General features: G+C 39.2%; 2 protein-coding genes across 2 annotated transcripts; both read right to left on the reverse strand.

Moving 5' to 3' along the window:
• Window positions 1-2,023: 2,023 nt before the first annotated feature.
• LOC148899003 (polyadenylate-binding protein-interacting protein 1-like) lies at window positions 2,024-7,736 on the reverse strand. The gene is made up of 11 exons (XM_088993813.1): window positions 7,709-7,736; window positions 7,328-7,479; window positions 7,022-7,219; window positions 6,823-6,935; window positions 5,878-5,989; window positions 5,628-5,753; window positions 4,652-4,758; window positions 4,462-4,576; window positions 4,337-4,391; window positions 4,098-4,182; window positions 2,024-2,731 (listed from the first exon to the last, which is right to left on the reverse strand). The coding sequence occupies exons 1-11, from the start codon at window positions 7,734-7,736 to the stop codon at window positions 2,644-2,646; spliced, it is 1,179 nt and encodes a 392-aa protein (XP_088849939.1). The 3' UTR covers window positions 2,024-2,643.
• A 24-nt stretch (window positions 7,737-7,760) lies between these two features.
• On the reverse strand, window positions 7,761-12,753 carry LOC148899004 (polyadenylate-binding protein-interacting protein 1-like). The gene is made up of 10 exons (XM_088995465.1): window positions 12,358-12,753; window positions 10,994-11,145; window positions 10,688-10,885; window positions 10,489-10,601; window positions 9,546-9,657; window positions 9,296-9,421; window positions 8,320-8,426; window positions 8,130-8,244; window positions 8,005-8,059; window positions 7,761-7,849 (listed from the first exon to the last, which is right to left on the reverse strand). The coding sequence occupies exons 1-10, from the start codon at window positions 12,569-12,571 to the stop codon at window positions 7,761-7,763; spliced, it is 1,281 nt and encodes a 426-aa protein (XP_088851591.1). The 5' UTR covers window positions 12,572-12,753.
• Window positions 12,754-15,123: the final 2,370 nt, after the last annotated feature.

Consider the following 15,123-nt stretch of genomic DNA (forward strand, 5'->3'; position numbering starts at 1 on the left):
TTTTGATAAGCCAGTATATATTTTGACATTCATTCAAGTGTTTTAAAAACAAAATATACAAAACACACACACAATAGGAACCCTGGGTGAATGGATTGCAATGCTGAGCTAATCCTTCTTTTGGACCCATTTGCTGACCTCTTTAATCTCTTTTTGTGGATCTACAAACGCGCATGCTCAGAGGGTTTTATGACTCAGAGGCTGCACATGAAGGATGTCAACATGTGGGAGACAGAACGTTATTTGACATGCAAAGAAACGGCTGTTAGGGGCATAATTTGAGATTACTTTTCTTTTCACTACTCAATATTGTGGTTGACATGGTTTTAGTAATGCACAGGAGAACATCTAATCAATGTAAATGAGTCAAAGAATTTGATAAGATTGAACAAAAGTTAATGAGAGCGGTTCAGTAGCAACCAACAACACTTGATTGTTGCAAACGCTTTATATTCTACCATTCAGTGAGTCAGTCATATTATGAGAAAGCAAATGTGTTGCAACATATTTTCACATTTGCCTTTTAATATAGAAAAATTGTTAAAAAACAGAAGTTCCAAAAATAATCCATAATAATGAAAAGGTTTCTTCAGCCGTCATCTGTACTTCTTTGAAGGTGTCGGTTATCAACATCGCAAGGATAATACTAGTGGGCCTCAATCGGCAGTACATATGCACCTAAAAGCTAGCAACCACTCATTTGACGACAATGAGGTCAAAATCTTAGCAAAAGAAAATAGATGGTTTGATAGGGGAGTAAAAGAAGCTATTTTCATAAAACAGCAAATTACTTCCCTAAACCGCCATGGAGGGGTGAGGTTCAATTTGGATCGTTCGTACAACAGACTGCTTAGGCAACATAGGCTTAGTCATGCTGATGAGGTGATACCAGAGCTAACGGGGCAATCAGGCCAGTCGTAGACCTCATACTCAGGCAGCCAAATAGAACTAGCCAGTGGAGCCGCAGGGAGGATTCCTCTGCTCCCCCCAACCTGAGAGGAGGACCAATCATAGCAGAGTCTGGCACCGCCACGTCTGGACAGTAGGGATATATATATAGGGCCGAAACTACCAGTAAGACTTTAGTTAGCTAACGAAGCTTCTTGGATAAGAAGCAAAACGTCCGACACCTTCAAAGAAGTACAGATGACGGCTGAAGAAACCTTCTCATCGATGGACCACTCCTGTACAACTGAGAGCTTACACAGACATCCATGAAAATTGAAATCCTTGAAACAGCCATCTTTATTTTTAGCAACTATTGTGTATAGAATACTGCATTGAACAAATCAAAAGCACACACACACCCATAAATATAAATATGAATGTGTGTGTTTTCTTATCAGTAATTGACAGTTTTTAGAAATAGTGTTTTTGTCAACGTTGTGTTTAGTCACTGATAAAATTTGGCAAACTGTAGATTAATGACTGTTGTCATTCGTATACAGTCCTTTCGCCAATCAGGATGCAGACACAAGTTTATAAAAAAAATAGTGAGAATGTGAAACACGATTCGTATTATAGCGAGGGATGACTGTACACCAATGGACAGAACCACGAGTTTAATTTACCTCGACTGAGAACGATGCCTCAAGTTGCCAATAGAGGGCGCGCTGATAGTTTTCAAGCGACTGGATGCATCCTTGCAACGTGGGATGCTCACCTGTAAGAGGCAGAACATCTGTCCGATGTTTTAATTTTCACTTAAACAACGTGGCAATAATAATACAGCACGTATAGGAAACCATACAGATTAAAGTTAAAGTTGTTGTGACCATTCGCTTCAGTGCACCAAAACTCGTTAGCGAAGACTATTTAGTCTCAGAAATGGCAAAAAAAAAAAAGAACAGGTCACCGTTTTTACAGGAAACCGATTTGTGTATTCTGGTACAGAATTAAAAAAAAAAATCAAGCCGGAAAAAAAAGGTCAACCATCTTGAAATGCTGTATGAATAATTACGGTAGTTTTATATGTACATTGACCTTAATAACCTACTTAAAATGATCAAAGAGAAATAAAATGTCACATTATAAAGGTTTTATTGCAGGCAAACAATACTATAAATAATATAAGCACACTGTATTTATAAAAAAAAAACCCATCATTCTTTTATACAGCCTCTGTCGATTGCCAACAAACAGTCTGATTCTCATGACAACAAACGTTTGATGCATTGGCGGTGATCCACTGCCTGATGCCAACATTCATGATTTTTTTTTTTTACATACTCAGACTTATACTCACCTTCGTCAGCGTTTGATATTTGAACAAAATATGAACACATCTGAGAAAAAGAAACGTCACAGCAAACTATGTACCTGTTTGTTATTATTTTGAGTTTCAACTATTTGCAAAAATGCTAATATATACTGCAGGAAAATCAAAACAAAGTGTCCAGGAACAAAGAAAATATTCATACCTCAACTTTTTTGTCGCCGCTGTTGTTGTGACTAAACCATTGAAAAGATTGTCTGCCATTTCTATTCTACACTGACCAGAAGCCAAATACCAGATGTGCATCTATAAATAGCTTAGTCACAACGGTTTTTGTTTACAGTCAAATAATATTTGGAGGCTATGACACACAGTAGCTTGTTTTGCTTCACAACATTACGGCAAAGTACTTGAGGTGTCCATCGGTGTCATTGCTGTCGTTTCCTCTCCGACTCTAAACAGAAATTCTCAAAGGCTTCTTCGATCTCGGGATCCATTTCGTCATCATAGTCGTCTCTGTGAACATACAAGGAGACATTTTGTTTTTCAAGAAACTGTGATGGACACAAGGTAGCTTTGTTGTGCATACACACAGATACTCAGGAGTGATCTTGGACTTTTTTTTCTCATATTTTCACCGAATTGCTAAACTGAATCATAGGCCCATGCTAACCCAGTTGCATTTTAACCTAAAACAGACATTTGCAAGATCAGGCGTTCACATTTTGTCATTCAATATCAGTTCATGGAATGAAGTTGTGATTTAGCTAAAGCTAAAAAGTCACGCTGAACAAGAAACACCATGTGTATGATCATCTTCAATAGTAATAGAGCGAGTCCTCGGTTGTTGACAAGATCTTTCTTCAAGGTTACTACATACAAACCCATACCTGTCAACCTTGGCTAATAGCTGCCCCAAAAAGACGCATACCCATGTAGATTTCACACATTATTCAGTTTATAGAAGACCATTCACCAGAGTTCCAGCTATTACTCTCAATTTGTCATCAATTTATGGCTTTCCCAAGATGTGTTCCAAATGTCCACCATTTCATTGCAAGTAAACCCGTATTCGTCTGACAACTTATCAATCACTTTTACACACTCCTTTTTGGGAAGGTTACCCAAAAAGATGCACTCCTACTGAGTTTCTCACTGCAGCAATGTTTTCTCCCAAAAGAGGAGTGTGTAAAAGTGATTGACAACTTTGTCAGCAGACAAGTACAGGTTTGCTGGCAACGAAATGGTGGACATTTGGAACACATCTTGGGAAAGCCATAAATTGACTAAAAATTGACAGAAGTAGCTGAAACGCTGATGAAGTGTCTTCCATAAACTCAATACTTTGTGGTTGTAATTTCAAATAAATAGCTTTTTAATTAAAAGCCACAATTGAAATGTTCATAGGTACGCATGTTTTTGGGTCACCCTGTAAATTGTTACAGTTCCCATTTTGTTGTAGTACGCTGTGCATTATTTGAAATGAAAACAAAATGACAACACAATCGGAAATGCAGTTTACCGCGCATCCGCACGTTATGCATATATCGATCCGACCGTACGCAGCGATTTTATTTATATATACATATACATATATATATATATATATATATACATATATATATACATATATATATAGATATATATATATATACACACACACACACACACACACACACACACACACATACATACATATATATATATATGTATGTATGTATGTATGTATGTGTACAATTTTTAAAAAAGTGTTCCCGTAAGTTGTAGTATGCCGTACATTATTTGAAATCATAATGTAATGTATAAAGTATGGGGAAAACGTATACGTTGACAGGTATGCAGACCAAGTGACATGAGAAACTCAATGGGAAAGATGACTTACTCATCATTTTCAATTTCGTTTTCTCCACCGAAATCATGGAAATAGTCTTGTTTTTCCATGAGCTCCTGGTATTTCTCAGCATATTCTACAAAAGCAAAACTGTGTCAAAAAACTTTCAGGAAAAAGACTTGTTGTCCACTTGAACAGACGAAAGAAAATGAGGGAAGGATAAAAAAAGCAGCAAAAATCATCATCAAAGCAGTGCAGATCGGGTTATTTCTTCTCCACCATAACCTTACCCGGGTCTGCTGCTGTAAAAGGCGTTCCGTCCTCAGTGTAGAAAGTGGGTTCATTCTGTCCAAAAAATCAGATGCAGTAATAAACAAAAAGAGAAAGAGGAGTCCATCATATCCATCACACTCACCATGAAGTAGTTGGGATCATTGTCGGGTGTAGCGCTGCTGGACGCTGCGGCGGACACTCGTCCCCAGTCACTGGATCGCAGCTCTACGAGCTTCAGAAGCATTTGTCGGACATCCCTGAGGTGAAAATTAGACGTTGTCGCGCTGCTTTGCTATTTGTTGCATGTTGAGCTGCTTAAAAGCAAAACACACCTACTGCATGTGGCATCCAGGACAATTGTTTCTATCCTTTGGATCAGCTCTTTCATATATGGGTCTCCTTTTTCTTTCCAAGCGTCATCCAAAGCGGAACCAGTTAGCTTCAAATAGTTCAATAAACAAATAAACCAAACATGATCGCATTTGCAAAATATCTGTATTTTCCAATGTATAAGGTGGATCGGTATAAGGCACAGCCCCAATGAATGGTGCATTTTCAAACTTTTTACATACAGTAAAGTCTCGTTATATCGATATTGGTTATATCGATAGTACTGCTTATTACGATACTATTTCTATGAACGCAAGGAGAAAATTTACATGCCACAGGATCGGATATATCGATAGTCCGGTTATATCGATATTTTTTCCGACTCCCGAGAATATCGATATAACGAGACTTTACTGTATATAAGGCGGACCGGAGTACAGGCTTACCTCCAACGAAAGTTGTATATGCGAACTTTTTCCATACATAAAAAAGGTGCACCTCCAACAAATGGTGTATTTTCAAAAGTTTTCCATATATAAGGCGCACCTTCAACGAATGGTGTATTTTCAAACTTTTTCCAGATATAAGGCGCACCTGAGTATAAGGGGCACCTCCAACGAATGGTGTATTTTAAAAATTTTTTAATAAGGCGCACCATCAATGAATGAAAAACATTTTCCAAATATAATATATAAATAGATACAACTTTTCCAAATATAAGGCACAACACATTATAAGGCACTATAGTAGACACTGGGGTTACACACAACTTCTTCTACAGGGGGAAATGGAGTCGGGAGCTGCTGACAGTAGTTGCGAGACCTGTTGTGGCTCAAGAGTACTTCACTTTTAAGGCGCACCTACATATAAGGCGCAGGGTCATCTTTTGAAGAAAATCAAAACTTTTGCTGGCACCTTATACTCTGCAAAATATGGTAATCGTTTTCAATAGGAGTTGAGTCATAACAGCTGTCAAACCTTGAGCAATTTGACAGCGCAGATGATGTTGGCATCCGCGGGGCTCGAGAGCAGCGTGTTCAACAGGTCTTTTAAAGCGATGAGGAGGATGTTAGCACGTTCTAAAGCTCCTTTGCTGCTCTTTATCTAAAAAAGGAAAACAACTGATTGAAATGTCTTTTTGCACATGCGCCACAACGGTTTATTGATTAGTGGACAGACGTCATTGCACTTGCAGAGTGAGAAAATTAGTGAAACATGGACTTCATACCTCTAGATGAAGGTAGAGCTCTCCTAGAAAGAGCACAAACGCGTGGAACTTTTTTTGCGTGTCAGGGTCTCCTTGCACGGCCACATCTCTTAGCTCAAATTCTTTTCGACACCTGGAACACACAATGATTTGTTGATGTGTTGTGTGGAGCAGGAAAAAATATATATGCAGGTAACATCCGAGTCACGACCGGGTTCCGTTCCGACAAAACGGTTGGAAGTCGAAATCCATTCAAAATGGTCGACGTGATGTTTACATGACAGGATAGTATAGAATGTCAATCTGTTGTTTTTAACCAATGTTTTGTATTGAATATTATTACATACCAACCTTTTTATAGTTCCTTGATACATTTTATATCATTTTATATTTCGTATTTTTGATTTTTATTACTGTATAACTGTACCTGTAAAGTATACAAAACTGTTTACTGTACAGTTCATTTATAAATTTTATACTTACCTTTTAGTGTCGTTTTTATCATTTCATATTTCATATTATCGATTTAGATTTTATATAGTGGGTTCAAACACTTCTACGTAAAGAATACAGCTGTTGAAAAATCGCTCTCCCTGCTAATGGCCAGAAGACGTGGCCCGACACACGCGTTCGGACTCAGGTGGACGCCGAAGGAAAAAAAGCAGTGTACAGTACTACAGGAGATGGTGCCGATATGGTATCTGTACTGCATAACTAACTACTGTACTTAGTGTAGTCACGCAATAGATTGCTGTGCGACTGTGTGACATGTTGGCTGGCCAAAATTGTAGTAGACGTTGCCGGCTGCTTGCGCGTTGCGGTACCAGGTGTAGATTTAAAAAAAAAAAAAGGAAAAAGGGTCTGGCAGTCATGGTCGTAAGTACGGGCGGTCGTAAATCGTGCCGGTCGTAACTTGAATGTTACCTGTATAACCGGCCGGCACATTATCATGGAAAGAAATGTTACTTTTGTAAGAGCAGCTGACGAAAGTTCCCGCTGGGTGGGCTGAGAGTGAGATGATGAGACAGATGGTTACAAAGTCGTGCTCCTGTGTAAGCGAAGTTAGGAATGGCGGTGGACTGGAATAAAAAAAAGAAAATGAAATCAAATATTGCAATATTTGCACTTTGATTGCACTTTGTACAGAGAATACAAGGAGCCATACCTCCGTGTAAATCAGATCCACCAGTTCTGCCAACAACGCCACTGAAGTAACGTAGGAATTAAGCACGCTTGTTATGTGTTCAATGTCTGATTCAAAGAGTCCAGGTGAGGAGCTCAGGTGGCAAAGGAAATCCCGCACCATCTCAGCCAGGGATGGAGCACCGTAAGTATCACCATTGTCCTCATAGAAAGCCTGGACCTGAATAAGACAAAGACAAAAAAAAGTGAATCTTCATGTTGACATTGTTTTCAAAGAAGAAATAATCAATTCATAAATATATAAGAATGGCCCGGTTATGCTGCTTACGTCATTTTGGTACACACTGGTTGGGACAAATTCTGGAGCGCTTGCAGAGAGCTTGGACGACTCAACCAAGGAATCCAAATTATTAAACCCTAGAGACACAGAAGGACTGTTGCCGTGGATATTGTGCTGGCCTGCACTTTGTCTTTTCCTGTCTAAAAGCAGAAAACAGGAGACTGGTGACACATTTAACTTACAATCATAACTTCACAATTCAGTGGTGCTTTCAGAAATGAGTTAAATTCATTCATATATGTATGTATGTATGTATGTATGTATGTATGTGTACAATTTTTAAAAAAGTGTTCCCGTAAGTTGTAGTATGCCGTACATTATTTGAAATCATAATGTAATGTATGTATAAAGTATGGGGAAAACGTATACGTTGACAGGTATGCAGACCAAGTGACATGAGAAACTCAATGGGAAAGATGACTTACTCATCATTTTCAATTTCGTTTTCTCCACCGAAATCATGGAAATAGTCTTGTTTTTCCATGAGCTCCTGGTATTTCTCAGCATATTCTACAAAAGCAAAACTGTGTCAAAAAACTTTCAGGAAAAAGACTTGTTGTCCACTTGAACAGACGAAACAAAATGAGGGAAGGATAAAAAAAAGCAGCAAAAATCATCATCAAAGCAGTGCAGATCGGGTTATTTCTTCTCCACCATAACCTTACCCGGGTCTGCTGCTGTAAAAGGCGTTCCGTCCTCAGTGTAGAAAGTGGGTTCATTCTGTCCAAAAAATCAGATGCAGTAATAAACAAAAAGAGAAAGAGGAGTCCATCATATCCATCACACTCACCATGAAGTAGTTGGGATCATTGTCGGGTGTAGCGCTGCTGGACGCTGCGGCGGACACTCGTCCCCAGTCACTGGATCGCAGCTCTACGAGCTTCAGAAGCATTTGTCGGACATCCCTGAGGTGAAAATTAGACGTTGTCGCGCTGCTTTGCTATTTGTTGCATGTTGAGCTGCTTAAAAGCAAAACACACCTACTGCATGTGGCATCCAGGACAATTGTTTCTATCCTTTGGATCAGCTCTTTCATATATGGGTCTCCTTTTTCTTTCCAAGCGTCATCCAAAGCGGAACCAGTTAGCTTCAAATAGTTCAATAAACAAATAAACCAAACATGATCGCATTTGCAAAATATCTGTATTTTCCAATGTATAAGGTGGATCGGTATAAGGCACAGCCCCAATGAATGGTGCATTTTCAAACTTTTTACATACAGTAAAGTCTCGTTATATCGATATTGGTTATATCGATAGTACTGCTTATTACGATACTATTTCTATGAACGCAAGGAGAAAATTTACATGCCACAGGATCGGATATATCGATAGTCCGGTTATATCGATATTTTTTCCGACTCCCGAGAATATCGATATAACGAGACTTTACTGTATATAAGGCGGACCGGAGTACAGGCTTACCTCCAACGAAAGTTGTATATGCGAACTTTTTCCATACATAAAAAAGGTGCACCTCCAACAAATGGTGTATTTTCAAAAGTTTTCCATATATAAGGCGCACCTTCAACGAATGGTGTATTTTCAAACTTTTTCCAGATATAAGGCGCACCTGAGTATAAGGGGCACCTCCAACGAATGGTGTATTTTAAAACTTTTTTAATAAGGCGCACCATCAATGAATGAAAAACATTTTCCAAATATAATATATAAATAGATACAACTTTTCCAAATATAAGGCACAACACATTATAAGGCACTATAGTAGACACTGGGGTTACACACAACTTCTTCTACAGGGGGAAATGGAGTCGGGAGCTGCTGACAGTAGTTGCGAGACCTGTTGTGGCTCAAGAGTACTTCACTTTTAAGGCGCACCTACATATAAGGCGCAGGGTCATCTTTTGAAGAAAATCAAAACTTTTGCTGGCACCTTATACTCTGCAAAATATGGTAATCGTTTTCAATAGGAGTTGAGTCATAACAGCTGTCAAACCTTGAGCAATTTGACAGCGCAGATGATGTTGGCATCCGCGGGGCTCGAGAGCAGCGTGTTCAACAGGTCTTTTAAAGCGATGAGGAGGATGTTAGCACGTTCTAAAGCTCCTTTGCTGCTCTTTATCTAAAAAAGGAAAACAACTGATTGAAATGTCTTTTTGCACATGCGCCACAACGGTTTATTGATTAGTGGACAGACGTCATTGCACTTGCAGAGTGAGAAAATTAGTGAAACATGGACTTCATACCTCTAGATGAAGGTAGAGCTCTCCTAGAAAGAGCACAAACGCGTGGAACTTTTTTTGCGTGTCAGGGTCTCCTTGCACGGCCACATCTCTTAGCTCAAATTCTTTTCGACACCTGGAACACACAATGATTTGTTGATGTGTTGTGTGGAGCAGGAAAAAATATATATGCAGGTAACATCCGAGTCACGACCGGGTTCCGTTCCGACAAAACGGTTGGAAGTCGAAATCCATTCAAAATGGTCGACGTGATGTTTACATGACAGGATAGTATAGAATGTCAATCTGTTGTTTTTAACCAATGTTTTGTATTGAATACTATTACATACCAACCTTTTTATAGTTCCTTGATACATTTTATATCATTTTATATTTCGTATTTTTGATTTTTATTACTGTATAACTGTACCTGTAAAGTATACAAAACTGTTTACTGTACAGTTCATTTATAAATTTTATACTTACCTTTTAGTGTCGTTTTTATCATTTCATATTTCATATTATCGATTTAGATTTTATATAGTGGGTTCAAACACTTCTACGTAAAGAATACAGCTGTTGAAAAATCGCTCTCCCTGCTAATGGCCAGAAGACGTGGCCCGACACACGCGTTCGGACTCAGGTGGACGCCGAAGGAAAAAAAGCAGTGTACAGTACTACAGGAGATGGTGCCGATATGGTATCTGTACTGCATAACTAACTACTGTACTTAGTGTAGTCACGCAATAGATTGCTGTGCGACTGTGTGACATGTTGGCTGGCCAAAATTGTAGTAGACGTTGCCGGCTGCTTGCGCGTTGCGGTACCAGGTGTAGATTTAAAAAAAAAAAGGAAAAAGGGTCTGGCAGTCATGGTCGTAAGTACGGGCGGTCGTAAATCGCGCCGGTCGTAACTTGAATGTTACCTGTATAACCGGCCGGCACATTATCATGGAAAGAAATGTTACTTTTGTAAGAGCAGCTGACGAAAGTTCCCGCTGGGTGGGCTGAGAGTGAGATGATGAGACAGATGGTTACAAAGTCGTGCTCCTGTGTAAGCGAAGTTAGGAATGGCGGTGGACTGGAATAAAAAAAAGAAAATGAAATCAAATATTGCAATATTTGCACTTTGATTGCACTTTGTACAGAGAATACAAGGAGCCATACCTCCGTGTAAATCAGATCCACCAGTTCTGCCAACAACGCCACTGAAGTAACGTAGGAATTAAGCACGCTTGTTATGTGTTCAATGTCTGATTCAAAGAGTCCAGGTGAGGAGCTCAGGTGGCAAAGGAAATCCCGCACCATCTCAGCTAGGGATGGAGCACCGTAAGTATCACCATTGTCCTCATAGAAAGCCTGGACCTGAATAAGACAAAGACAAAAAAAAGTGAATCTTCATGTTGACATTGTTTTCAAAGAAGAAATAATCAATTCATAAATATATAAGAATGGCCCGGTTATGCTGCTTACGTCATTTTGGTACACACTGGTTGGGACAAATTCTGGAGCGCTTGCAGAGAGCTTGGACGACTCAACCAAGGAATCCAAATTATTAAACCCTAGAGACACAGAAGGACTGTTGCCGTGGATATTGTGCTGGCCTGCACTTTGTCTTTTCCTGTCTAAAAGCAGAAAACAGGAGACTGGTGACACATTTAACTTACAATCATAACTTCACAATTCAGTGGTGCTTTCAGAAATGAGTTAAATTCATTCAGTGACCATGCTTGAAACCTAAAATACTTCAGAGAATTTTTCCCCATTGAAATTCCAGAAACTATTATGAATCAATTCCAGTCTCCCGCAACCACCAAAAAAAGTCACAACAAAAAGGAAAAAAGCAAATTTGTCCAATGAAGTTAGTCGGTCCCTCGCATCCAAATGCACTACTGCGGTCAAAATTTTCAGAGACATTGAATTTTGGGGTTTAGGCCCTTTAAGGGTTATCCCTTGCAATAATTCACTCTGTGTGGGAATGATGCGATGGCAATATAATGTATGATGAGTGTCAGAAAAGCTCCAGGAATGGCCTGACAAAAGATTGGTTGGATAAGCCATTATTAGTCGCGCAGTGGAGAAATGTACATTTCACATGACACAGAGACAACACATTTGAATCGGCAGGTTGCTTCAGCAAAGCCTCGCACTTCCTGGCAAGGATGCTCACAGATGCTCAGTGTTGTCATGGTGAAGCAGCCACACGTTCTAAAGCAAGAACTTATTTATTCTTGCTAAAACGAACAAAGTAAACGCCACAGGGTCTTTTTCTAGACGTGATAGTTGATCGTCTGGCCCACATTGATAGGCAGTTCGGGTTTTAAATCTATTTTTCGCAACTCCAGTCTTGGAACTTTTCTGGCACGAATGACAAAAACATTTACATTTTTCTGATAGTATTGAAGTGATTAGTTTTTTAAAGATATGTAAAAAAAAATACGTGGTAAGGGAACAATGGCGTTTTTAAGATATTTAATTTTCGAATACTTTGGCTTGACCGATTTTGCAATACTGGTCACCTGACGACAACAGACAATAGCCACAACGTTAATATATTTATGTGTACTGGAGGATTTTACTTATAGGACATATTTAAATTATATTACACGCTGCTACGTAATAGCCTAAGCAACAAAATAAAAACACGGTTATTTTCGACTTGTGCACATTTGGACATAGCGAAAGTCAAAAGAAGAATAAATCTTGATATGTTTAAATCGAAGTGACGCACTTTGGCCTACAATAACTTAACAGAACAGGTGCAAGTTGAAGATTGATTCGAACGTGAACGTTAAAAGCTAGTTAGCACTAGCCCCCTGTCTGCATATGCTCCTTACCTCCACTACCACCCGCAGCGCCATTTTCAGTGGCCGTGTTAATGTTGCAGTCCCCGGGAGCTGGGTGGTGTGTTCGAGGCTGCCTCAAAGGTTCTCTTTGGTGCAAAAACGTTAAGGGACTGTCGCTGTCCCAACCAGTGCTCGGGAGTGCGGCGTCTGCTGGAAGATTTCGGCTTCTCCCTGCTCCGGGAGCTCTGTTAAAATTCTCGTTCATGACCCGCTTGTTTTTTTAGCTTTAGTCCTCGGAAGAAAACATCTAGAATGAATAAAGTCCGTTTTCCAGAGAGAAAAAAATCCTGGTTGTTTTTATGTATCGCGACTTTCTACCTTTAGATCATGTTGGTGTTTAGTCCATTATTAACTTTTTGGGCCGCTTCCAGACAACAACACAGCTCTTGTTTTAATATTAGACGACGAGTTATTGCCATCTGCTGGTGTGGAGTAGAAGCTCAGTAACTAAAACGTACACTGGAAGAAAAATAATTGGTGGAATAAAATGTTCAAAGGTCAATTTTTAATGTAAAAAATAGTTTGAGAATTTAGTTCATAAACATTAGCACTAGCAATGTGACTTACAATCTCACGTAACCTTTTCATTCGCCCATAACGTGAACTCCCTGACAGATGTTGACAAGTGGGAGTACATCTGAACCTAATAATAATAATAATAATAATAATAATAATAATAATAATAATAATAATAATAATAATAATAATAATAATAATACATTTCATTTACAAGCACCTTTCAAAACCCTTAAGGATACTTTACAGTCACAGGATAAGAATAGATATTTTATTTTCTGCGGGTGAGCACATACTCACAAATACGCTTCAATGCACCTGTAGGCTCTTCTTCTTTTCGGCTATTCCCTTCACGAGGTCGCCACAGAAAATCAGTGTCCTCCATCTTTAGAGGTTTGATCCGCATGTTTGTTTTGGCCAATTTTTTACGTAGGACGCCCTTCCTGACACAACCCTCTGTATTTATCCGTGCTTGGGACCGGCACAAGAAGACTTAAGTCCCTTTGTGGCTACAGAACAAGCAACTCGCTCAGTAAAAGGCTCCCAAAAACAAAATAGTCATCGGCACAGCAACATTCAAAAAAGCAAAAAACTATAATGCACCTGTAGGCTAAATTTTACAAATGTAGCATTTGTCCAAAAAGCCATTGGGTATTAGACTGTGGCATTGTGGGAATAAAATGCACATCACATTAACAAAAAAAAACACAAAACCAAATTATGAATGAACAATGTGATTAAATGTTTTGATGCATTGGTATAATTTAGTGCAAATTCTAAAAATAAAAACATTTTAAAAAGTTGGACAATACCTTGTGGTGGGAAAATGTTATTTTTATAGCATTTAGCCTGGACATACCTTGAAATGTCAGAATGAACCCCAATCACGGTGTATTACAGGTATTTTCTAACTCTGTGGGATAAATTGGTGTATAAATGGTTTTATTGCAGAAAATCTAAGAAAAACGAAGAGTTTTCCACATCTGACACTGTCTATTGTAATGCAGTGTAACAAACATTGTTGCCTGATAGAATACATTCAGAAGCCTCTCACCCAGCCGCAGCAATTTCAGTAGCGGCCCACTACAAACATGTGTTGTGCCAGACTTCTCAGTATAAGTATTCATTAGTTGTTTTCAGCCTAGAGCCATTTTCCACTTGTTTCCCCAAGCTGGATCGCATTATGCCGCAGTGTATTCCCGCGCCAGAATGTGCGGACCAACTTTGAGAAAAGATTGCCATAGCTATTTTCTCTTATTGCTGTCCCCCATATGCCAGCCTCCCTGGAGGAAGTTTGAACACTTTCAAGTGTCTGGAGAGTGCACATGCACACGATGACAAACGACACTGGTGCGAATGGTGGAGGAGGGGTTGTGGACAAGAGTGTCTGCTGATGGACCACGCTCCAAGGCGGCTATTCATTAGCTCCAATTAGGTTATTTCCCTGGTGCCTCATTACATAGTACCAAGAGCCATTAGGAATGAATTAAAGAAAATTCAAGGCTACTTGATAGTTAAATTTTATCCAGGGGGCCAAAGACTTCACCCATGGGATAAATTAGCTTGGATTTAGAAACACCAACTGTCTGATACAGTAACTACATTACCAGTGGGGGATTTCACTGTAGATTTTTTTATTACTTAAAGGACAACCGACGTCACTTTTTTGTTTTTTAACTGACATCAGAAAAACGTTTTATAGCATCTAAAATACCCAAAACACGCAGTATGATATTTTAGTCAAATGCAAAACACCAATAAAAACGACTTAAAGTGTCCAAAATCTGCAAAAAATTGAGCTGCGAATTGGGCATTTTCAGAAAGTCCCGCCCCCAGTTCGTGACGTCACGCCAAGACGTCTTGCATTGCTAGTGAATCAAAACAATGGCTTCAGATTCGGAGAATATGCTTTCTTGTTACACTTCCAGTTATGAATATGATTCAAATAATTCTGAAGAGGAAAGCATACATGTTTGCAATCGATTAAATAATTTATTCAGTGCCATTTTGAGGCCACATTGGGGGAAATGTCTCACCCACAAAGAGGCAGAAAATGGCCACCGAGCTCCTGTGAGGAATGAATCAGCCCGTTTCCACAGACTGATAAATTCCTTACATGGAGCTTGGATGCCGTCTTCTGGCTCTTTCTGGTGCAACACGATGTTTTCAGACCAATGTGGAATCTTTGTAAAATACGCTCAGTAGAAGTCATTTGAAGCCATTTTACAAATTATGGACACA

Source organism: Hippocampus bargibanti, linkage group LG04 (genome assembly GCF_051943395.1).
Source record: "Hippocampus bargibanti isolate YZ-2025 linkage group LG04, ASM5194339v1, whole genome shotgun sequence".
NCBI classification, from domain to species: Eukaryota; Metazoa; Chordata; class Actinopteri; order Syngnathiformes; family Syngnathidae; genus Hippocampus; species Hippocampus bargibanti.